The 26,217-nt window shown below is 44.9% G+C and overlaps 1 protein-coding gene across 1 annotated transcript in view; it reads left to right on the forward strand.

The window, feature by feature from the left end:
- The window catches only part of POLE (DNA polymerase epsilon, catalytic subunit), a 125,837-nt gene that overhangs the window by 94,279 nt on the left and 5,341 nt on the right, over positions 1 to 26,217 (forward strand). The window contains 20 exon segments of the mRNA XM_040416726.1: positions 274 to 486; positions 591 to 803; positions 877 to 1,020; positions 2,091 to 2,231; positions 14,921 to 15,074; positions 15,153 to 15,259; positions 15,358 to 15,537; positions 15,622 to 15,663; positions 15,665 to 15,849; positions 16,838 to 17,058; positions 18,081 to 18,282; positions 18,931 to 19,063; positions 19,065 to 19,101; positions 20,368 to 20,488; positions 20,567 to 20,583; positions 20,586 to 20,620; positions 20,622 to 20,706; positions 20,780 to 20,971; positions 21,058 to 21,189; positions 25,867 to 26,060. Of these exon segments, the coding sequence (XP_040272660.1) occupies positions 274 to 486; positions 591 to 803; positions 877 to 1,020; positions 2,091 to 2,231; positions 14,921 to 15,074; positions 15,153 to 15,259; positions 15,358 to 15,537; positions 15,622 to 15,663; positions 15,665 to 15,849; positions 16,838 to 17,058; positions 18,081 to 18,282; positions 18,931 to 19,063; positions 19,065 to 19,101; positions 20,368 to 20,488; positions 20,567 to 20,583; positions 20,586 to 20,620; positions 20,622 to 20,706; positions 20,780 to 20,971; positions 21,058 to 21,189; positions 25,867 to 26,060 (2,748 nt within the window).

The raw sequence follows: 26,217 nt of genomic DNA on the forward strand, positions 1-26,217 counted from the left end.
TGAGTGTGGGTCCCACCTCCTGGAACCACTCTTATCTGAAGAACAATGCCCCACCATGAATGGAGAGCAGCAAGGAGCTATTTTGGCAATCCCATAACAGTGAATGGACAAAGTTGCACGTTCATGTCGAGACCCCGTTGAGAGAAGACGTGGGATCTACACCTGTCTGACGTTTTTGGCATGTCCTCTTAATATGCTATAAATTTTCCAGATTGGATAACCAGTTTTATGTAATATTTTGCTGCAGTTTATATATTACCTTTTATGTTTTAGGTCACCGCCCAACTGCAGCAACCAGATTCCTCACAAACTGCAGATATTGAGGACTTTGGAGTAGGGAAACGTCTGCAGCCCACTATTCCTATCAGCACAAAGAGAAAGCGTGTACCAACAGCAGAGGAGAGTCAAGGTGACTCGCAAGATGTAGCACTTACACAGTCTTGGAGGGAGGTCTTGGGTTCACCTCCTCCACTCGGCACCACAAAGGTGAGTTTGGCTTGTTAACTGAATGATTTGCCACTGTGTTAGAATCAGTGGCTAAAGTTGGTTACCTTTTCTGCATTTTTCATTGTTCTAATGATCCTTCATAGGAAGAGAGACTTCTTTGGTTGCGTTATCACAAGAAAAAGTGGGAGATACAGGCCCGTCAGCGCAAAGAAAGACAGAAGAAGCGGAGATTAGATGATGGAGACGCAGCCCCTGGAGCGGGAGGTGTAGTCCGTGAAACCCAAGCCGCTGGGTTAGGCAGTTTCCTGCGTCGAACGGCTCGCAGCATCCTTGACATGCCTTGGCAGATTGTGCAGGTTAGGCTTTATGATAAAAACTGTGTGCCACAAGACCTATGAGCTGTATATTAAGCGCTTGTAACTTTTGCAGATTGGGGAAAGCAGTCAACCTGGAATCTTCCGCTTGTGGGCAGTAATTGGCAGCGACTTGCACTGTATCAAGCTCAACATCCCTCGTATTTTCTATGTCAACCAGAGAGTGCCCAAAACAGAGGATGCAGTGGTGTACAAAAAGGTTGGGGCTGTACCACTTAAATTTATGTTCCTGTAGTGTCTTTTCCTGTTTCATTAGCAGCCTCCCTGTGTAATTTACAAGCGGCAAAGAACCTTAAGGGCTGTTTCACACGAGCGAGTCCATTGCGGGAATCGCGCTCCGTGTGTGAGTGTGATCCTCCGCTCTGGACTTGCAGGAGCGCACGGCGTTATCAAGATTTATAATGCTATGTGCCTCTGCTTGACCTTATTTCTACGGAATCATACTGACAGCTTTATGTCACTATGATTCTGTGGAAAAAAGGCCATGCAGAGGCACATAGCATTATAAATCATGATAATGCCGTGCGCTCCTGCAAGTCCAGAGCAGAGGATCACACTCGCACACGGAGCGCTATTCCCGCAATGGACTCGCTCGTGTGAAACAGCCCTAGGGATACCTGCACATGGGTGCAGGTTTACAAATAAAATCAGCACAGATTTTCCTTGTGAATTTCCACACAATTTTTGCTGAAAATATCACGTTAGGCTGCACTTCTTCTTTCCCTGCACTAAATCACACCCAGGTTTCTGTTAATTTGTTCCTCTTGGAGAGCTAGGTGCTGTGGACTTCTAAAACAAATGACCTAATTGCACCAATTTGCAATGTTGTGATGCAGCCATATTAGGAAAATGTGGGCCACTGATTTCCACTTTTCTATTGTGAATTTAATCTATAATATGCCATGTATTGCTTCAGTCTGGAGCAAAAAAAAAATTTTTTTGCAGGGCTGCACATAGTGTAAAAAACAAAACCAGACTCGTACTCACCTCAGTCACCCCCTGCCACTGCCTTTCCAATGGTGCTGGATCTCCATTACTCTGCACTTCCTGCTGACACCCTAACACAGCAGGAAGTGGCTGGGAATGCTGCAGCGATGACCTTCCTCAGTCCCAACCATTTCCTGCAGGAACAGCAGCAGCAGGGTTTGGTGAGATGAGTAAGCCATACAATTTTTTTTATTATTTTTTTTTTTTTTGCCCTAAATATTTTTTAGCAATACATTTGTATTGTCTAGTTGCTATTTAAAACTTGTATTCTTGTTTTTACAGGTCAATAGAATCTTGCCCCGCTCTAACACAGTGTATAATTTGTATGAATATTCTGTACCAGAGGACATGTACCAGGAACACATCAATGAGATTAATGCTGATCTGTCTGCGCCAGACATCGAGGGAGTGTACGAAACTCAAGTAGGTAGCCAAGAATAGCACTTTCAAGGTTAACAATTGCTGTTTGCCACTTGCGGTATCTTATGTAGGTGTGCATACTGTACACATACCCACTTCAGGGACCTCGCCTATCAGGCAGATTTGGTATATCCTTTGTATATTGGAGACTAGTAACATAGTTTTTAAGGCTGAAAAAGGCATGCGTCCATCCATTTCAGTCTATTATCCTACAAAGTTGACCCAGAGGAAGGCAAAAAAAAACTCTAATGTAGAAGCCAAATTTCATCATATAAGAGGAAAGAATTCGTTCCCAACTCCAAATCTTGGAATCAGAATAACTCCCTTGATCAATAAATAGTTACTAATAGTAACTAAATTTTAGTAAGTTCACAGTCATCGCCTCCTCTGGCAGAGTTCCATAGTCTCACTGCTGTTATTGTAAAGGAACCTCACCTATGTTTGGGTACAAACTTAGATGTTCCCCTTGTCACAGTCCTAGGTATAAATGAGAAAGCTCTCAGTATAGACCTTTAATATATATATCCATAGTTATTAGATCTCCCCTGAGTCTTTTTTTCTAAAGTGAATAACCCTAATTTTGATCATCTTTCTGGGTACTGTAGTTGCCACATTCCAGTTATTACTTTAGTTGCCCTCCTCTGGACCTTCTCCAGCTCTGCTATGTCTGCCTTGTTTACAGGAGCCCAGAACTGTACACAGTACTCCATGTGTGGTCTGACTAATGATTTGTAAAGTGGTAGGACTATGTTCTCATCATGGGCATCTATGCCCCTTTTTGATGCAACCCAGTATCTTATTGGCCTTGGCACCAGCTGCCTGACACTGGTTGTTTACTGTCAACTAAAACTCCTTTTCTCGCCCAGTTTCCTTGGGGGACACAGAAGACCTTGGGTATAGCTCATCTCCCTAGGAGGCGTGACACTAAGTGAAGACTGTTAAGCCCCTCCTCCACAGCTATACCCTCAGCCTGGAGAGAGAGACTGCCAGTTTTTGCTTAGTGTCCAAGGAGGCAAGACACCTTCTGCTCTGCAGGGCTGGTTTCTCCTTGTTTAAATTTTAGATTTTTACTTTTTTCTTTTCTTTTTGTTCCAGATCATCAGGGACAACAGAGACGCACTAGACCTCTCTGCTTCTCCCGGGGTTGAGCTGCACCAGTGCCGGTCACCCGCACTGCTGCCTCCCCCACAGAAGGCAAGGTGGATCAGGGCAGCCTCGCTCCCCTACATCCCGCCAGCGCAAGGGTCGCCCGCACGCCAAGTCCCTCTTCCAGCGTCCTGCCACTACGGTGCCAGTAGCTGAAGGGGCGACCCTGCTGGAACGGACCGAGGGTGAAGACGGCTGTGGTAAGAGAGGCTTCTCCAGCCCTACGTCCCCCACCCCCCCGGTCTCCTGCGTGCCTGACCCTATACTGGGCCTATGGACCCTTCTGTCCCTGCTAGACCTAGGCTGGCCCCTGGGCTGCCGCAGGGCGACATTCTGCTCCCTCTCTCCTGGCCTCCATAGGTCATTGGCACCCTTCTCCCTACAAGAAGAATGCCTGGGGAGCTGCAGAGGTCCGCAACTAGCTGCCCCTGACGGAGGGGTTATGCAGGCGTCCCACCCTCAAAGGCATCCGGTCTCAGGGTCCCCCTCCCTCTTACCGGCTACTGCTTCAGGGCCAGAGCCTTGCTGCCCCTGACCCTCCTCTGCCCTCACGGGCACCGGCCCAAGGGCAAGGTGGTTGTGGCTGTCGGCCACATGGGGCGCTGTTATAAGCCAGGGCCCGCTCCATGGGTAAAATGGCTGCCGAGCGCAGGGTCCTCGCTTCCGGAGAGCGTGGTGGGCACCCGCGGCCTGCAATATGAGCGCTATGCTCCAATAGCCCCAGGCCGACCGTCGGAACTTTCCGGTCGGCCGGGCACCGCAGACTTTGCGGCCGCGATCCCGGCGCTCTATCCGGGTCCCCGGTTCTTCCGGCCCGCGGGGTGGGCACCCGCGGCCGGCATGTGCATGCGCCGCTTCGTTCCCCGGCCGGTACTTGAATACTGTGCGGCCCCGGTCAGCCGGGCGCCGCTAAAGATTTAGGCCCCGGCTTCACGGCCTACAGTTACTAGGCCGCAAAATTCCGGCCTCTGTTGGAGGGGGCTGGAACTTCTCCGCCGGGAGGTTCCCCCGCCCCCAGGGGATCGCAGCGCCGCCCTCCAGGCCGGATCCCTGTTAACCCTTTGGGTACAGGCCGGCTTCAGATGGGCCTGTATGGGTGCCCCCAGGGGATCGCAGCGCCGCGGTACAGGCCGGCTTCAGATGGGCCTGTATGGCTGCCCCCAGAGGATCGCAGCGCCGCCCTCCAGGCCAGATCCCTGTTTAACCCTTTGGGTACAGGCCGGTTTCAGATGGGCCTGTATGGCTGAAACCCCCCCCCCCCGCCCGCCATGCCCCTGTAGGTGGCTCCCCTTTCTGCCTCAGTGAGGCTGTTATATATATATTAAAAAAAAAAAAAAAGAATATTTTTTATTATATATAACTTGTGGGCTGCGCAGAACGCTGCAGCCTCATGTCAGTACATGCCCCCCTTCCTTAGGCGGCATGTCGCGCGGCCAGGGTCATTTTACCCTCCTAGCCCTCTCTCACGATACGGCGCTGGTCAAGTGCATGCGGCCCTTTCTGTAGGCAGCATTCGTCACCCTCTCCAGTTATGGCATAGGCGGAACGCTACACTCTCACTAGATTCGTTGCGATCTGTGCATGACCCCCTTTCTTAGGCGGAATACTGCACTCTCACCAGATACGGTGCTGGCCATGTGCACGATCCCCTTCCTTTGGTGGAACGCTGCACTCTCACTGGATTTGTTGCCGATCATGTGCGTGACCCCCTTCCATAGGCGGAACGCTGCACTCTCTGGATCGCTGACGCCCATAGGCATGACTCCCTTCCGTGGACGGCATTCGGCACTCTCACTGGATTCACTGCCAGCCATGTGCATGACCACTTTCCATAGGTGGTATGATGCACTCTCATTGGATTCGCTGCCGGCCTTGGGCATGCCTCCTTCCCTGTGGCGGCATACATACACTCCCTCGGTCGGTGATGTTCTCTCGCCGGTACGTTGTTGGCCATGTGCATGAACCCCATACATGGCGGGGTGCTTGCACTCTCACTGGATCCGCTGCCGGCCATATGCATGACCCCTCTTCCGTGGGCGGTGTACGCACTCTCACTGGATTCGCTGCCGGCCATGGGCATGCCTCCTTCAGGTGACATACACACATTCTCACCGACTGATCGCACTCTCCCTGGATGCGATGCTGGCCATGTGCATGACCCCCCCCCCCCCCTCTTTTCTGGCCGGCATACTACACTCTCACCGGATACGTTGCTGGCCTTGAGCATGGCCCTCTAACATGGGTGGAACGCTTGCGCTCCCATTGGATACCGTGCTGGCCTTGTGCGTGACCACCCCTCATTCCATGGGTGGAATTTTGCACGCTCACGAGATTCAAGGCTGTCCTTGTATGTGCCGTATTGGACTTGCACATGTTCCCCTTCATTGGGAGTAGTTACACTCTCACGAAGTTTCGGTGTTGGGTGAATTGTTGCACACTCACTTAATGCTAGGATAGCCCTGTGCATGTCCCCCTTTCACTAGGTGGACCTCCTGCATTCCTGCTGGATACTGTGTGGCTATGTGCATGGCGCCCTTCGGGGCGAAGTATGGTATGCCTACTTCTCTGACGTAGGTACGGCCTTGGGCATTCCTCCCTTTTTTGGGCGGGCTTTTGCACCCTTGCCGACTGCAATTTGGCCAGGTACATTCCCCCTTTCGGGGCGGTCAGTTTTGCGTTCCATTGCATACCATACTAGTCTTGTGCATAACTCCTTTTCAGTTTGCACTTTGCACTTCCGTAGATACTGTGGCACTCTGGCTGGCCTTCTTCGCTGAGTGATATTTTTGCAGTGAGCGGACGTTCTTGTGCGTTGTTTGGGCCGTGTATACCTTCTCATCCTGTAGGTGGGTTGGCCTTCTCACTGCTTACGGGGCTACTCGTACGTATGCCTCCTTTCCTCCTGCGACATATTTTTTTTTTTTCCTCTTGGGAGACGGTGTTTGCAGCAAGCCTTGCACTATTCTCTAAAGAGATCATTCTGTCCACCTGTGTAAGCCTAAGGTGTTGTCCAACAAACAATAAATGAATGCCTTATATATAAGTAGACGGCCTCTACCTGCTCGCTACTGCTCCGAGCTGGGCGTGCTCATTCATTTCGTTGGCCCTTCCGCCGGGGAGTGTTCGTGGTTCCTAGACACGTACCCATTCGTCTTCCCGCAGCATTGTTTCCCTGCGCTAGTGGTCACATGGTCGAGAGTGCTGTCTGCAGCGCCTTTCGCATTCTATGTTGGCTCTGGCGGGACTACGGTCCCCTCGCCTGCTACTATTTCCTCCTACCAGGTTCGGGCCGCTCTTCTTGGGAAGGTCACCCAACTTCTCTTGGGTGCTCGCTTACCCAGGTCCGGAGGACCTCCACCTTGAGTTCTTCAGGGTATTCGCCTTCTGCGAGGCGGTGAACCGGGCGTCTCAGTGTAGCGGGGTTCTGCCTTTGAGCTGTCCTATGGCTTCTCTGTTGCCCACTCCTCCTTTCTTTGGAGGGTGTTATCCCGGCCTCTGTCTCGACTGCCTTTTCTCGCCGGTTCTGTTTGGCTCCCATTCGGTACGGATCTCTCCGATGTGGCTTCTGTTCCGGCCACGCTTCAGAGGATGTTCCTTCTCTGCCCTCCCCTCTGGGAAGAGCATGGTTGTTCATGTGGATGGTTCTGGTGTTCCTTTTGGCCTCGTACTGTCCCTCTTGTCCACACTGACTGTACTAGCTGTGTGCCTATCTAACTGGTCTACCGCGTTCTGTCCTCCCACTGGGTGCAGATTGCGTTTTTCCATTCTAGGCAATGTTTCTGCTATGGATTTACCTTCTCGGTAACTTGGGAGGACTACCATTTAGTCCGTCTTCCTGTGGTGGCTACATCGGCTTGGGCTTTAGCTTGTCTTGTCCTGGCATCGGGCGGTTGCTGGGCGGACCCTTCGGTTCCTGTCCGTCTACTCCCCCACTCCGGGTGTGTTAAGGGAAATATGGCTTTCAGCCAGAACCTCATCCTGATGACCACACAAATATGCCTAATAATTGGACCCTGTGGTATTCACCCATTCAGTATGGCCAGTAGCATTGTGTCCCTTGTTAGCATATCCTAGGCAGTTGAACAACATCCTCTTGACCAAGAGATGGGGGGAGATATTTGGGTGGTCACAGGGTGGAGTCTATGGTGGGGGGCTGGGACATAACAAGATATAGGTGAAAGTTGGGAGTGAGGCGGGGGCTTCTCTTCCTGGACACCGATGGATGCAGGAGCAAGCTAAGTTATATGTGTGCGTATGTGGGTATGTATATAAGTATAATATCCCAGTAGACTTTATATGTGTACATATAGATATTAGCAGTCTGCAATTGTATTACCAGTTAGATTATATGCTGTTTATGCATGAGTCTCTATATGTACATGTACTAATGGTCAGGTACTGGAGGTGTAGAGTAGATCCAGTAGACTGTATATTGGTAGACTCTGGATATACTGTATATACATACACATTATTAGCCGCATTTGCTTAGCATCCAGGGTGGACAGGAACGGAGGTGGCTGTGTGTGGTGGTGTCCTCTATGTATTGTGTTATCTGTATCTCTATGTATAATGTCTATTGCTTTGTCATCTCCATGTTATCAGTAAACTATTTTTATATATAAGTATCTGCAAGGGTTGTGTGTTGTTCCTGAGATATATGAAGGACTGGAAGAGGTGTAATTTTACACAGGATAATCGGGTTGTATGGGAAACTAAGGCAATTTGCTAGGAATAGAATAGAAGGGATGGAAAACAGAGATACACATAAATCTCCATTTTCCAAGAGACAAAAATCCCCTCTTCAATGGCGAGCTAGGCCCAAATGTTTTAATTGATCTCTGTTAGGATATACTGTTGAAATTGCTGTTATACTGTGAATTAGGTTTTTATACCTGGGAGATTCGGACAGGTAACACAGTTTCATTGAGTCCTAGTGTGAGTTCAATTCATTACAGAGAACCTATTTAAGTGACGTTCCTAGGTTACTGACTGTTTCCCATTTTAACCTGTGAGGTACTTGTTTTTGTTGTTTTTTTTTTTTTTTTTTTCTCCAGTCCTTCAGTAGAATCTGCTGGTTGGTAAAAGATTCTTTCAGGAGTAACACACAGATCGCAGGGATAACCATGAGTGACAAAGCAGGACATGGGACTTTTGAAAAGTTAAGTAGATACAGTACGTTTAACCCTGTATTGCCTAGATCAAATGAATCTGTGCAAATGTTATGGGAATCTCTGGTAGATCAAGCTGATTCCTATGACAAATTGCACATTGCTAAGCGTGGTGTGCTCAAACAAACTTCCAAGCGGCTTCACATGCTTGCTAAACTGATGTGCATATTTGATGATGCCATTAGCAAGCTGGAGAAGGTGGAATCCTTTGAAGAGACAAAGCCCCCTGTAAATTTGCATTGTTGTTGTTGTGCAGAAGCGGTTAAACAGGTTTCTAGTCTAGAAACACAACACAAAGAAAAAGTCAGTCAGATCAGCCTGCTGCAGTCTCAGTTAGCTGAGAAAGAAAAATACTATACAGATGTTGATAAAGTTTTTATACAGCTGTATATGGAGATAACGGGCTATAAGGAAAAAGCAGCCTCTACAGAGGTGATAATTGCTGATCTGAGGACCGAGTTAATAAAGAGAGATGAGACAATTAGTAATATGCAGAAGACAATAACTGAGCTCTCACATCACAAAGATTTGCACTCAAAGCAAATTTGTGTTTTGAGTGCAAACAGGGGGACAGATGAGAGTGAGACCGCTCCTATGGCTGCCTCCAATCAGACTGATACCACTCCAATAGCTGTACAAAGCGCTGCTGGTGACACCATTCGTGATTAGGAGGTGGCATGGGGACAGACCACTTCCAACTCACAGACGTGTCACAGCAATGCGGCAGAATTGGCATTCTTTCCATAACATGGAGAGGATGCAATTTCTGCTAAAGATATGTAAACTGATTCCTACATATGATCCAGACGCAGATCCTTTCACTTCCTGTGATACTTTTGAGGGACATTGCCAGAAATTTTCTGTCCCTCCAGAATATCGCATGGAACTGTTCAAGCTATGGTTGCCTACACATCTTTTTCAAAGATATGAGGTCATAGAAAAAAATTGCCTCCAGGAATGGCCTATTTCATGATGAGGAAGACAGGCTTTCTATCCTCATGAAATTGGTAACAGGGCATACGGACGTCAGCCCAGAGGTCCTAAGTAACTTCAGGCCTACCATCCATGATGAGCCCTTGTCGCTTTGTGAAGGTTTGAAGCTATTCATAGGAAGGTGACAAAGGATCATGGTGTAGGAGCCCCACAAGGCATGATACGTATGTTTGTGGAGAAGTTTCCATATCTTGATACCACAATCCGTATAACTGCAGCTAAGGAGACATCACTGATTGAAGCAGCAATGGTAATAGAGCAGGTCAGGCAGGATTTGCTAAAGAGTCACAAATCTATAACAATCAGGAAGAAGGTAGCATTTAATAAAAAAATGCAAGATGGCTGCAAGTTAAAGGGGATGGCAGCTAACAAAATATCTGTGTATTCTAGTGCTCTTCAAAGAAGAAAGTGGGAGAATATACAGTGTTTCCATTGTCTGCAATCTGGACACATTAAACGACTCTGTCCGCACAGAGATGTAAGGCGGGGTGGCTTTCAACCACACATACAATTGCAGAGACAGAGACCTGTTTCATTTGTGAGCCAACAGGCTACACATGAAACAGGGCTGCAAAAAGACACCATTACAACAGATATCCCTTCTGGGAATCTGTTATAATAGATTTGTGGTGGGGATTCCTAAAGATCTGGCCATAATATGTAACTCAGGGATCCCCCCATATATACTGGCCAGAGCAGGAAATCAATGTTAACCTATAACAGGCCCCAGTGCATGGTCACCAACACAGGGAGGGGGGTTAGGTTTACTGTTGCAGAACCTTTTGTTTGTTTGTCCTCAGTGTGTAATGCAAATGTGATAGAGTTCTTATCTTTAATCTCTACACCCAGGTGTCTGTTGGGGGAGCTGTTAGGAATTTAAGGCCATACAGCTCACAAACAGATGGTATTGTCCCTCAACCATGAGGAGACAATGGATCTTAGATGAGCTCTTTTGCTTGCATCAATTGGCAATACTGTTGGTTCATAAAGGATAACTTCTTGCATAATAAGACAGTTCATCTGGGAGTGCTCTTCTCATGTTGGGCAGGTACCTTAAAATAAAAAAATAAAAAAACGAATTTTTCGTGCCAAGGTCTGTTGCTCCCTTAACTTGGCTCAGAGGGTCATCATAAGGGCATGTCGTTGCATATCTCCAGTGTGTCCTTACTCAAGTAAACCCTGTACTGTCAGCTTCTGAATTGGGTCACTAAAGAGTATGGAGAAATGGCAGTTTATCCTCCCTGTCTGTCACTGGGCACTTATAAGTAGGCGTTCAGTCAGGCCAAAACTGACTGGGCCCATTAACGGTATTAACTAACTACCATGGATACATGCCGTGTAATTTGGGGTGCTAGCCCACAAAGTCCGCGGCGCAGCCAGTAGGTTGTGGGGCATAGCTCCTCCCTATTGGGGATTCTGCGAGGAGTGGGATGACCCCACAGTGATCCGCAGAGGCGCTTTGTATAAATTGTGACTGTCCAGTCGGACGCGGAACTTGGGCTCAGCCGTTGCAAGTGGGAGCTCCCACTGGGTTGTGATATATAGCCTCAATTTGTAATGTACCTACTAAGAGTGCCAAGTGTTATCTACAGATACGGTCAACAGGGGGGAGGCCATGATATCTCCTGATGGATTTTCAGAACTGCAGCTGTTGAGGTGCGCTCCCCTGAGGAGCAGACTGTTTAATATGATTCCAGGTGGAGAAATGCCTAGAGACACAATGATTGCCCTTGATCTAAGAAGATGACCAGACATCTGTACCCATCATGAAGCCACCAGATGATCCCAGATGAAATCCCAGATGAACATCAGAACATCCATACACAAGAAGATGAATCAACCGATTGGCCAAAGATGCAACATAAATGAGCTTATAATGTATTGTGTTTGTTCTTATTGTAAAACACCTCCACACACAGACCAGGCTTCCAACATAGTGTGTCGTGTATAACCGACAACAGGGGGGATATGTTAAGGGAAATATGGCTTTCAGCCAGAACCTCATCCTGATGACCACACAAATATGCCTAATAATTGGACCCTGTGGTATTCACCCATTCAGTATGGCCAGATGCATTGTGTCCCTTGTTAGCATATCCTAGGCAGTTGAACAACATCCTCTTGACCAAGAGATGGGGGGAGATATTTGGGTGGTCACAGGGTGGAGTCTATGGTGGGGGCTGGGACATAACAAGATATAGGTGAAAGTTGGGAGTGAGGCGGGGGCTTCTCTTCCTGGACACCGATGGATGCAGGAGCAAGCTAAGTTATATGTGTGCGTATGTGGGTATGTATATAAGTATAATATCCCAGTAGACTTTATATGTGTACATATAGATATTAGCAGTCTGCAATTGTATTACCAGTTAGATTATATGCTGTTTATGCATGAGTCTCTATATGTACATGTACTAATGGTCAGGTACTGGAGGTGTAGAGTAGATCCAGTAGACTGTATATTGGTAGACTCTGGATATACTGTATTACATACACATTATTAGCCGCATTTGCTTAGCATCCAGGGTGGACAGGAACGGAGGTGGCTGTGTGTGGTGGTGTCCTCTATGTATTGTGTTATCTGTATCTCTATGTATAATGTCTATTGCTTTGTCATCTCCATGTTATCAGTAAACTATTTTTATATATAAGTATCTGCAAGGGTTGGTGTGTTGTTCCTGAGATATATGAAGGACTGGAAGAGGTGTAATTTTACACAGGATAATCGGGTTGTATGGGAAACTAAGGCAATTTGCTAGGAATAGAATAGAAGGGATGGAAAACGGAGATACACATAAATCTCCATTTTCCAAGAGACAAAAATCCCCTCTTCAGGGTGGATACGGGACAACTTTGCTCGGGGCCGACGGGACCAGTTCTACCGACCGTTCTGCCCGTGTTACTGATCATTGGGTTTTTCGCCCGCTTGCCCAGGCGACTCTAGTGGGCTCGCTAGTGTTCGCTTCTAGCCGAGTTTTCGTCCAGGATCTGTAGGACTTAGGGCTTTACCTGGGGTTCTGTGGGAAGCTGGGCGTTCCCCCACTCTGCCTTTCTCTCTCCATGGTTCTGTCTTTCTCCAGTCCGGCCTGGACCTGGGGCTGGGACTCTGTTGCTTGAGGTATCAAGTGTCGTTCCTGTCCTTCCTCTTTCAGCGTTCCCCGACCCTCTGGGCCTGTCAGGAATTTCTTCCATGGAGCGGCTCTTGGGTTTCCTTTGTACTGCCCTCCGTTACCATCCTGGGAACTACATACTGGGCTCTTGGCGCTCCAATTTTTCCTTGGAGCCGTTACAGAAGTCCTCTCTACTCCTTCTGTCCTGTGCGGTTGGGTTTATGTAGCCATCGTGTCTCTGACGGGTGCCTGAGTGGCAGCCCTTCTTGTTCCGAGCCTTCTGTCTTCCCCCAGGACAGGGCTGTTCTCCATTCCGTCTCTTCCTTCCTTCTGAAGGTGGTGGTTGTCCTTCATTTCATTGAGGCAGTCGTCCTCGGCCCTTCCCACCCCCGGGAACGGACACTTCACTGATTTGGACGTTGTTTGGGCCTTGCAGTTTTTACTTGGAGATCTCCGAATCTTGTCGACATTCGGTCTCTGGTGTTTCCAGGAGGTCCGCGCAAAGGGTTGACGGCCTCCAGGGTGGCTTTCCTCCGCTTTCTCAGAGTGGCTCTTGCTGTGGTTGCCGCACCAAGGGCAGAGTTCTGCTTTTGGTGTCACCATTCATTTTGCCAGAGCTGTCGGTTTTTCCCTGGGCCGAGGCATAGGGCTTCGGCCAAGCATTTGTGCAAGGCGGTCACTGGTCTTCCTTGCACACCTTACTACCGAGTTCTACAGGGTGCATACTCGGTCTTCGGCGTATGCTGCCTTGGGCCGCCTGGTCTGCAGGCGGCGGGTTTTTTGAGTGCCTTCGGGTGCTTCGCCTTGGTGCTGTGGTCCCTCCCCCTTTGGACTGCTTTTGAACGTCCGCAAGGTCTTTCTGTGTCCCCCAAGGAAACTGGGGCGAGAAAACGAGATTTTTGTATAACTTACCAGTAAAATCTCTTTCTCGCTCTTTCCTTGGGGGACACAGCACCCACCCATTCTTGTTCTTCTCTGACTGTTTCCGAGTTTGTTTTACCCTTTGGGGTAGTGGGCTTGTTGGTTCCACTTTTGGACTTTTGCCTTTTCTCACTACTTGGACAACGCAACTGGCAGTCTCTCTCTCCAGGCTGAGGGTATAGCTGTGGAGGAGGGGCTTAACAGTCTTCACTTAGTGTCACGCCTCCTAGGGAGATGAGCTATACCCAAGGTCTTCTGTGTCCCCCAAGGAAAGAGCGAGAAAGAGATTTTACTGGTAAGTTATACAAAAATCTCGTTTTCAATGTCCGTGTTGCCTAGTGTTTTACCATTCAGTATGTACTGGTGACGTATTATCCCTACCCATGTGCATGAACCTTACATTTTATCAGTTGTTTATAAACCTCATCAGCCACTTGTATTTGTCCAGCTAAATCAATAACAAATCAATAGAGAAGGATCACAGAGTCAATATAGATGTCCAGCAGTATTGATCCTTTAAAAACATAACTTTACTTTTCAAATTATAAAATATTACCACCGTAGTGGTTCACCAGTGAACAGTGATAAGACGAACAGCAATAGTCACAGATGCAAATTTTCCTTGGAGCCAGTCATGGATACACCTAAAGGAGTGGTGAGTGAACACAAGGCAGCTGAGGGGAGCAGTGGGGCAAAACTATACTTTCCCTATGCTCACCCTGGCTAGAACCCAGCCCACTGACGTCCCCTGATGGTGGGAGACTCCCTGTCCTCGTTCCTGGGCTGACTGCCCTGCGTTTACCCTCCTCTCCAAAAATAACAAAATGTGCTCCCCAGGAAACTGACGGGTGTAATGGTGCGTCCCTGGTAACTGAATATCATCAGGGACACCAATAGATAAAGACCAGTTAAATATGCCGTGTGAATAGGATAACCACCCACATACAAAAGGGACCAAGCACAGGGGCATCAAACGATGCTTCCCAGGGCCGGTCCACAAAAGCCCCTACGCGTTTCCCCTATTGCTAGGTTCATCAGGGGCATTCATGTCAGAAGATACAACCATCAATCAAGTGAATAAAACAAAGATACTTAAGATATTGTTGAGGCAACAGGACCAGAGACGCAGATGATATTAAGCATAGGACCAAGGACCCGTTGATATGTCCCACTTAATGTCCTGTGCAGTCAGGAGGCTAGAGGGCCCACCAGATAAGGGCCAGTACTTCACCCAGGAAGATTTAAGCTGCGTCCTGGTGGCGTCCTGTTCCTCATCAGCCACTTATCTGCCTATTTGAAGTTTGTAGCCAAAATGTAATTATGAAACTTTTTATAATTTTTACTTTGTTTTCTTAAGGTCCCTCTTCTACTGCGGTCCGTGGTCCAGCTTGGTTGCGTATGCATGGTGAACAAACAAATAGTCCGCCATTTGTCAGGTAGAGAAGCCGACACTTTTGAATTGGACCATTTGGAAATGAAGTCCCTGGCCCAGTTCAGCTACTTGGAGCCAGGTACCATGAATAAAATTGCCCGGTTTCTTTCTTACCTGCCGGGAAGTTGACCATAATTCCAGTTTTATTTCTTTACAGGTAGCATCAGACACATTTACTTGTACCACAATTGTCAGGGGAACAAGGCTCTCTTTGGTCTGTTCATACCGTCACAGAGAAAGGCTGCCATATTTGTGGTTGACACGGTAGGTTTACTTCAAGATATATATTTTTTTAAATCTTATTTTGTATAATACTCAAAGATTTAGTGCAACGTTTTCCTTACATTTATCCTGCCATGTAGGTTCGCAGTAACCAGATGCCAAACCTTAGCAGTATGTATACAAGTGAACACACTGCAATGCAGGAAAGGGTTGACCCTGAGCTTTTGCCCCCTGAGAAACATGTGTTTGGAAGTTCGAGCTGAGACTGGATTTAAAAAACCGTTTATAGAGCAATTCAAAGACTACTTGTGAGCTACAAGGTAAGGCAGATCCAAGAAAGAGTTAACTGAACAAGGTAATAACAGATTGGAGAATAATGCCTGTATATTCACTGTTTTCTGTAGGGGGATGAGAGACGTGGTCCAACTCTGATTGCATTGCAGTCCTAACTGGTCCCCTAAAAGGCTAACAAGTGGGATGCCTGTCCTAGAGGAATTCCCTCTCGTGCCTGTACATGTCACGGATGATATCAGTTATAATGTCCTGGACTGGCAGCGCCATGGAGCCCGCCGTATGATTCGCCACTATCTTAATTTGGACAGCTGCCTTTCTCAGGCATTTGAGATGGCCAGGTAACTCGTCACAATGCGTCGTCACATCTAATCCTACACTGAGTTAACAGCTATGCCACATTATTCATGAAGATGTGCTGTGCTAATTGGAGCTAGATATTACTAGCAACTGCCATGGCTGCTTGATGAAAGAACACTCGCCAATCTGTTATTTTAGGCCTAGATTTCAAAGGTCATGGGTAAAGGATTAGTTTCAGGAGGGGTCATCAGTGAACTGTATTGTAATTGGGAGTTAAATATTGAGTTAATATGAGAGTTTTTGAATTACAGCAAGTGATTCCAGTAGTATTAGGAAACTGGTAATATTGCAAATGGCAACAAATTAGAGTTTTATGTAAATAGATTTATCTTATTTATTTTTTTTCCCCTTTTTGATAAGACCTTGAAATTCTATATTCAAACTTGCTGATATTTTCTGTATGCTTATATTTGGGGGGGCTGCCTCTCATTTTCTCCTTGGCATCAGATGTCAGACTGACAGTGAGAAGCTGCCAACAAAGTTTTAATTGTCTTGGAAAATCCTAGAAAGACTGAACTTTATACTTTAAAGGGGTATTCTGGGATTTTGATACTGCTGACCTATCCTCTGGTCCAACACCCGGAACCCCCTGCCGATCAGCAGTTGTGAGCGCCACGGCCTTCTCCATGCTTACCAAGCACAGCGCCGTACATTGTATAGCGGCTGTGCTTGGTATTGCAGCTCAGCCCCATTCGCTTCTATGGGTCTGAGCTGTGATACCAAGCACAGCCGCTATACAATGTACGGCGCTGTGCTTGGTGAGCACGGAGAAGGAAACTGCTCACAGGAGAGCCAGTGCTTTCTCAAATGGCTCCTCTGCGAGGGTCGGGGGTGTTGGACCCCCACGATCAGATACTGATGACCTATCTAGGGCATAGGTAATCAGTATCATAATCTCAGAAATCCCCTTTGTTGTTGGAATCTAGTAGATCATGGTTTTGCATGTTGAGGTTGTGTTTGGTTATTTAGGTATTATCACCTTCCTGTTGGCAACCTGCCAGATGACGTGTCCACATTTGGATCGGATCTGTTCTTCGCAAGGCATCTTCGACGACATAACCACCTCTTCTGGCTGTCTCCAAGCTCTCGACCTGACCTTGGAGGCAAGGAAGCAGATGATAACCGACTAGTTATGGAGTTTGATGAGAGGGCATCTGTGGAAATCAACAATCCTGGCTGTTACAATACAAGTAAGATTATTTGCAGTTGCAATAAGTTTGTACAATCTTTTCTCTTCCACTCCTGGTTTTGGCTTAAGCATGCTGATACAAAATAATTTCCAAAATACTTAAGTGTGAATGTATAAAAGTTGTAGTCTATCCACAGGAAAGAGGATTACATAACTGATCGGTGGGGTCCGACCACTAGAACAGGGATCCTTTGTTCCCATCCTAATGAAGCAGCAGTCCGATCTGAAGATGGTATAGTACAGCACTTGGCCATTTCCAGCAGTCCGATCTATTCATTCCCTATGGGACTGCTGGAAATGGCATAGTACAGCACTTGGCTATTTCCATCAGTCCCATAGAGAATGAATGGAGATTATGGGGCACATGCTTTGCCCCATCAGGACAGGATAAGGAATTCCTGTTCTCAGGATTGGTGGGGGTCCCTGTAGGACCCCCACTGATCAAATTAGTTATCCTGTGGACAGGCGTTAACTTTCACAGAAATTTGCGTCCAGTGAAATGTCTGGGTTTTGCAATTGCCATTGCACTTAGTTCTGATACAAAAGGCATGCAGAAATGATTGTAGTCTACGATTTGTGCAGGACACAAGTAGTAAAACCACAAATACTCCATTCCATTGATTTATTAAAATACAGCTTTACTGTGGCATCAGATTCACTTCCAATGCATATCAGTCAGTACAATGCTCTTAATCATAGCATGGCTAAGATCAATTCATTGTACAGATCGAAACGCGAGTCTGATGGCATCGTGAAGATGTATTTTAATGAATTAAGGGAATAAAGTATTTTGATTTACTCTTTGCTGCTGGATATATCCTGTACTGGATTGTCTGATTGCTGGACTAGTGCATTGGAACCGTTGCCACTTATCTGGTCAGCTGGGGTTGGTCTAGGCATCTCAGAATTGATTTGTATATGTGAGGTGTGTGTGTATATAATAAATATAGAATATATCGTGCAATCACTAATCAATGAGAATGTCATATTGGTGATCAGTCAAATTTTCTTTCTTTGCTTCAGTTTGTGTGGAGCTTGATATTCAGAGTCTGGCTGTAAACAGTATCCTGCAGTCACACCATATAAACGACCTGGAAGGGGCTGGTAGCATTGGCATCAGTTTTGATGTATTACAGCAGGCATCCCTTGAGGACATGGTTACGGGGAATCAGGCCAATTCTGTGGCCAGTTATGATGAGACTGCCCTTTGCTCTAACACATTCAGGTACGGTATTAAATATGAAGTTTGTGTTATAATCTAATAAACACAATATAGCTTCTGAATATCCACAAGGAATTGACATTGACAGGCATTGATTGTCATATATAATGGTATGTTAATTCAACAATAAATGTCAAGAAAATCTGACGTGGCTGATCCTTGGTTTCTTCCATAGTTAGTTTTTATTTCTCATGCTTATATAGTGCAGCCATTCTGCAGCGCTTTACAGACCTTGTCATCACTCACTGTCCTAAGTGGGACTTACTCTAAATTTCCTATCCGTATGTCTTTTTCTGTGTGGGAGGAAACGCATACGAACACGGGGAGAACATACAAACTCCATGCAGATGTTGTCCTTGGTCAGATCCAAATTCATGACCCCAGCGCTGCAAGGTACCAGTGCTAACCACTGAGCCACCATGCTGCCGATGGATCCCCATGTGGATTTACCCCATTGAATGGAGCCATGTGTGGCTACAGTTCTGCGTGGATTTACATTGAAATCAGTGGGATTCTGACCACACATGGATTTTGGCTCGGAATAAGCGCTAAAATTCACATGTGAAATACCCTAAAATGATGCAGAAAGATGTACTATCATTTGGGAATGACTTAGCTTAGATTTGTTTTCTACACAACAGGATTCTGAAGAGTAATGGTGGTAGGCTGGGTGAAGGAAATTACTCAGTACCACAATGTGTATGCCGATAACCAAGTTATGCACTTCTATCGGTGGCTACGGAGTCCATCCTCACTGCTGTATGACCCTGCGCTTCATCGAACTCCTCCACAATATGATGAAAAAGCTCTTTTCTACAGTGAGTAGAGTAAAGATTTAGACTTGGGGAAGAAATGTTGCTTGTGATACTTCGTGTACTGGAGAGGTAAAATGTCCAATTTCTTATAAACTATAATATTTAACCAATCTATAAATGTAAAAGCTGAATTATTCAATTGTCTGTGTGGACAGAAGTATCATCCAGCAGTAACAATAATTGCTATAAATTTTTTTTTTTTTAAATGTTCTCCTCCTAAGGTCTTCACATGTCTATATAAAATAAAATAAATGGGGTCATTGATCAAACTGGTGTAAAGTAGAACTGGCTTAGTTGCCCATAGCAACCAATCCGATTCCACTTTTTATTTTGGGCAGCTCCTTTGGAAAATTAAAGGTGGAATTTGGTTGCTTTGGGCAACTAAGCTAGTTCTACTTTTCACCAGTTTGATAAATGACCCTAAAAATCTGAGAAGCTACAGTAAGGGCTCATTCTCCAAACGTAACATTTGTCTGCGTGTACAGATCCATAGAGGAAAATGGTGTTATTTACACTTACGTTTTCCACACTGATCTAGGCTTATGACCACAACGTGAATGATTTTTATACGTTCGATGTGTATGAGTCCCCAAGCACAGGCTTTTTTTTTTTTTTAATATAATTTTTTATTTATAATTTTTTGGTATTTTTTTTTTTTACACTTTTACAGGGATGGGAAGCCAGGGATGCGTTTCAATGTTTTCATCATCATCATCATCATCATGTTCTATTTTTAATTTGAACGTTGAGTTGGAGTCATGAACACAGCCATTGCTTGGCCGTTCTGTGCATTGGAGACCGCAATTTGCGGTTTCTAATGCACAGGCAACATCCGTGCAGATTCCGCAGACACATCCAGACCCATTTAACTCGAATGGGTCCATATTCTTTCCGCACCACAAAAAAGTAGTGCATGCAATACTTTTTTTTTACGGAGAAAAAACACTATAGGGTGCTTCCTTGGGGTTCCATGCCTCCATTCCATACCACACCTTCCAGATTGTGGATCCATTCAAGTGAACGGGTCCACACCTGTGATGCGGTGCAAAAACGTCCAGGGCCGGTATATTGCGGGCCTGCTATTTGCAGGCCGCAATACAGGCCCGGCTGGCACACAGTTGTGTGCATGAGCCCTAAACATTCTCTTTTTTTTAAGCAAAGACGTTTTAGTTTGGCCTACCCCATGTATAATGCTATGACAGAATATTTTCCTCTGTAATGAAGTACACCTATTGTTAAACCACCCCGTCATATTGCATCTCTAATAGGTTAGTTGCTGAATTTAAGCGACTTGGCTCATCTGTCGTGTATGCTAACTTTAATCGCATCATCCTCTGCACTAAGAAGCGGCGAGTGGAAGATGCCATTGCTTACGTTGAATATATTACCCAGAGGTAGGTACCTGCCCATATGTTTTGAATACATGTATGTCCATTCTGTTGGTGATGTAATTCCAATAATGTATTTTGCAGTATCCACACCAAGGAAATATTCACTCTCTTACCATCTCCTTTTCACGCTGTTGGGGAGTTTTTGTTGTGGATGGACCCTGCAAACTAATGGAGGGATCAAGGGAAAGCTACCGTCCAGGTGCACTATGGAGAGGTTATTTGTATAAAATTAGAGTATTGATTCCTTCCTGCTGCGCTACACATGAAAAAATAGTGGCTTCCTTTTGGACAGAGCGTAAGAAGAAGAAATCTGAGGACATGAAGGAGAGGGAAGTGAGGAGGATGAGGAAGATGACACACATGCTCAGTCAGACAGTGAACAGCCCGAGGATCAGGTGGAAGAAAGCTTGGAGAACAACTGGAACATAGTTCAGTATTTACCCCAGGCAGCATCATGTCAGAGCTACTTCCTAATGATTGTCTCTGGTAAGGGCTGAAATCTGCGGGCTTTTGTGATTTATTGTTTCATACATAATGTGTTGTATTCACTTTACATAATTCTCTTTCTGCAGCATACATTGTAGCGGTTTATCATAGTATGCGTGAAGAGTTGAGGCGTAACGCTCCTGGCAGTACGCCAATAAAACGACGGCAGGACAGCCAAGTATCACAAGAGACAGTGGGTGAATCTGGGGCCATGCCTGGTAAGAAACACATCTGAGACCTCACATTTTATTTTCAAGCACTTTGGAAAGTATGAAATTACATTAGAAGTGTGCACTTCATCACGTTGTTGAGCATTATAGACTTAGTAGTGCAAAACCTTGGATTTAATAGAATCCTTTTAATACAAAAATTAAGGCTACAGTTTTTAGGTTAACATGAAGAAATATAGTAAATAGTATGTGCTGCCCATTAGATGGCAAGCATATGATTGCTCGTTGGTCAGTCCATGTAATGACAGCCTCTAGTCTGTGGCTCTATTATGGTTTTCTTCTGCATTGTGTCAGCAATATTAAGAGTAGAGGGAGGGTACTTAACCCCTTAAGGACCCAGGGCGTACCGGTACGTCCTAAGTTTAAAATTACATTGCGCGCGGCAGGGGTGTAATCGGAAGCAGGATGTCCACTCGAATCATTCAGACCGGCATCCTGCACACACGCCCCGAAGCGGGCGGCGGTGCCATCGGGTCCGCCATGCGGGTGTAGGGGGGACCCGATGGCATGGAAGGCAGCTGCGATGGGCCTTCCTTAGGCATCTTCGCTGCCTTCCCCGATGACGATCCTGTGAGATCCAGCCCCTGGATCTCACAGCCGAGAGCTGTATGAGTAAGACACAGCTGTATTACTCGTACAGCCTATGCATTACAATTACAGAAGTATTGGAATGCATTGTAAAAGGGATTAGACCCCCAAAAGTTGAAGTCCGCAAAGTGGGACAAAAAATTCAAGTAAAAAAAAAAAAGTTGAAAAAATAAAGTTTTCCCCCCAAAAAAATTACGTTTAAAATAAAAATAAACAAAAACGTCATTTTCCCCAAATAAAGTAAAAAAAATAAAAATAGGGGGGAAAAAAGTATACATATTAGGTATCGCCACGTCTGTATCGACCTGCTCTATAAGCATATCACATGACCTAACCCCTCAGATGAACACCGTAAATTTTTTTTTAATAAAAACTGTGCTAAATAAACCATTTTTTGTCATCTTACATCACAAAAAGTGTAATAGCAAGCGATCAAAAAGTCACACGCACCCCAAAATAGTGCCAATAAAACCGTCATCTCATCCTGCAAAAATCATACCCTACCCAAGGTAATCGCCCAAAAACTGAAAAAATTATGGCTCTCAAACTATGGAAACAGTAAAGCATGATTTTTTTTTTTTGTTTAAAAAAAGAAATCATTGTGTAAAACTTACATAAATAAAAAAAAAAAGTATACATATTAGGTATCGCCGCATCCGTGACAACCTGGTCTATAAAAACATCACATGATCTAACCTGTCAGATAGATGAATGTTGTAAATAAAAAAATAAAAACTGTGCCAAAACAGCTATTTCTTGTTACCTTCCCTCACAAAAAGTGTAATATAGAGCAACCAAAAATCATATGTACCCTAAACTAGTACCAACAATACTGCTACCCTATCCCGTAGTTTCTAAAATGGGGTCACTTTTTTGGAGTTTCTACTCTAGGGGCGCATCAGGGGGGCTTCAAATGGGACATGGTGTCAAAAAAAAAACATTCCAGCAAAATCTGCCTTCCAAAAACCGTATGGCATTCCTTTCGTTCTGCGCCCTGCCGTGTGCCTGTACAGCAGTTTACGACCACATATGGGGTGTTTCTGTAAACTACAGAATCAGGGCCATAAATATTGAGTTTGGTTTGGCTGTTAACCCTTGCTTTGTAACTGGAAAAAAATTATTAAAATGGAAATCTGCAAAAAAAGTGAAATTTTGAAATTGTATCTCTATTTTCCATTAATTCTTGTGGAACACCTAAAGGGTTAAGGACGTTTTAAAAATCAGTTGTGAATACCTTGAGGGGTGTAGTTATAGAATGCGGTCATTTTTGGGTGGTTTCTATTATGTAGAGCCTCGCAAAGTGACTTCAGACCTGAACTGGTCCCTAAAAATTGGTTTTTGATAATTTCTTTCTTTCAAATTTCTTTTTATTAAGCATATTAATCAAAATATACTTGTGTACAGATAAACATAAAAACAGAAGAGGGGAAACACGCCCCAGGATCAGATAACATAGAGCATGATACATATTATGAAAAACCAGTTGAAGCCTCAATTATGAGATTAGTGCAGCAACACAGATGAACAGACATAAAAAGCAATTTAGATTATGACCTCTCAAGTTTCTCAAGCCATTTAGACCATGTGATCAAAAACTTATCACGAGATAAATTCTCCCAGCTAGACATTTCCTCCATTCTACATATCTCTTGCACTCTCTCCTTCCACATCTGCACGGTTGGAGGTTGCGCAGAAAGCCATTTTAATGGGATGAGTAATTTGGAACAGAAATAAGGGTGGGATAATAAGGAGTGTTTGCTAAGAGGACAATGGAGATCCGGAAGATTAAGAAGAACAGCAGTTGGTGAAAGGGACTGTGTTGGAGGAACAAATATTCTTTATTTCACTGGCTACCATATCCCAAAAAGGACGGATAACAGGGCACGACCACCAAATGTGTAAAGCAGTACCTTTTTCTGTAGCACACCTCCAACAGTTAGCAGATACTTCAGGATACATTTTGTTCAAAAGGTCAGGCGTACAGTACCACCTAGTTATAATCATGAAAGCATTTTCACCTGGACAGGAGATGCACGGGAGAAACCATGTGAATGGCTAAGGATCCTTGTTACATCTGCCTCAGAGAAATGTGTATTCAGTTCTGACTCCCATTGGGTGATATAAAGAGGGTATTTTTCATCTTTTGGTTCCAGACTTTTGTTATAAATGTATGAGAGTAATTGGCTTCTAAGGATTGGAGACTGTAAATATAACATCATACCAAGATGGATCGTACCCCTGGGGAGCTATTTGTAGGTAATCTAAGCAAATCCACCTGAAATGGAGGTAGTGTAAATGCGACCATTTTTTGCGTTTTATAAGACGTCTCCATACCACAATGTCAGGTACTTTTTTATCCTTCAATACGTCACCCACTACATCATTAACCAAACCTAGGCCACAAGTTGAAGACGTTAACATAATCTGAATGGAGAAGATAAGGGAATTAGGCGATTGGCGTGAAAGGAGAGGGGCCTTTTGGTAATGGCATTTGAGAAGTAAGGTTCTTCCAGCTTTGTGGATCTCCTACAAATTGAAGGGTTATTTAAGTTATTAACCACTGCAGTTGTAGGTCGAGGTATCCCACAAACTGCCAATTCCGAGGGGGTCCAGGAAATGTTGGCTATATGGCAACCTAATTATGGGAATTGGGGTTGAGAATTTGAGTGTAGTCTAATCAGGTTGGCCAGATAGTAGTTTTTATACATCAGGGAGGCCTAAAACCACCTCTGCTAATAGGCTGGGATAAGCAACCATAAGAAGAGCCTAGGCCTAGATTTTTTTTCCAAATAAAACTTGAAAAAAGGGTTTGGACTTGAGATGAGTAAGAAATAGGTAGGGAGATCGGCAGGGTCTGAAAGAGGTATAATAATCTAGGCAGGACATAGGTTTTCAGGAGGTTTTTTCTACCTATCCAGGACAAGAAGGGATCTTAAGGTTTTTCCAATTGTGACCTAGATGTCAGTAATAAAGGAGTATAATTTGAGCTGAATAAGTGTTTAGGGGAAGGAGTTATATTGACCGCCGAGGGTATTTAATATGGGATGTGGACCATTGAAAGGGAAAGGCGTTGGATAGGCCGGGTTTTTGAAAATTTCAAGATTTGCTTCTAAACTTCTAAGCCTTGTAACATCCCCAAAAAATAAAATCATTCCTAAAATGATCCAAACATGAAGTAGACATATGGGGAATGTAAAGTAATAACTATTTTTGGAGGTATTACTATGTATTATAGAAGTAGAGAAATTGAAACTTGGAAATTTGAATTTTTTTTTAAAATTTGTGTAAATTTGGTATTTTTTTTATAAAAAATTTTTTTTACTTCACTTCATTTTACCAGTGTCATGAAGTACAATATGTGACAAAAAAAACAATCTCAGAATGGCTTGCATAAGTCAAAGCGTTTTAAAGTTATCAGCACTTAAAGTGACACTGGTCAGATTTGCAAGAAATGGCCTGGTCCTTAAGGTGAAATAGGGCTGAGTCCTTAAGGGGTTAAAGGGATTGTCTCACTACAGCAAATGGCATTTATTATGTAGAGAAAGTTAATACAAACCACTTACTAATGTATTGTGATTATCCATATTGGCTCCTTTGCTGGCTGGATTCATTTTTCCATCAAATTATAGACTGCTTGTTTCCATGGTGATGACCACCCTGTAATCCAGCATTGGTGGTTGTGCTTGTACAATATAGGGAAAAGCGCAGGCCTCTCTGGTGGCTGGGACCGTGGGGGTGTGCACAGTCCAGCACTTCCACTATACTATGTGCGCTCCCATGGTCCCAGTCACCAGAGATACCGGCATTTTTTCCTATAGTGGTCAAGCATGACCTCCACTGATGGATTGCAGGGTGGTCGTAACCATGGAAAAAAATCTGTGTATAATGCGATGGAAAAATGAATCTAGCCAGCAAAGGAGGCAATATGGACAATCAATACATTAGCAAGTGCCTTGTATTCACTTACTCTACATGATAAATGCCATTTGCTGAGGTGAGACAACCCCTTTAACATACCATGTACCACTGACCATGTAGGACAGACATAGCCATTCATATTCCTGTTTCTTCCTCTAGGACTTATCACCTTTTCTCAGGATTACGTGGCAAATGAGCTTACACAAAACTTCTTCACAATCACACAAAAGATACAGAAAAAAGTGACAGGAGCACGCCATGTAACAGAGCCATCTGAAATGTTCCCTGTTTTACCTGGATCCCATCTGACCCTCAACAATCCGGCTTTAGAGTTTATCAAATACGTTTGTCAGGTGAGATTGTGAGGCTGATAATCATCTTTTTCTTTCCCCAAGTAATCAGGTATTCAATTTTTGACATTAATTTCTGCTTTTGGTGCAGATTCTATTTATAAATACTTTCTGCTAAAATAGAATATACTAGGGCAGTATAATGCTAATATTTTGACAG

This window comes from Bufo bufo, chromosome 2, assembly GCF_905171765.1.
Source record: "Bufo bufo chromosome 2, aBufBuf1.1, whole genome shotgun sequence".
Classification (NCBI taxonomy): domain Eukaryota; kingdom Metazoa; phylum Chordata; class Amphibia; order Anura; family Bufonidae; genus Bufo; species Bufo bufo.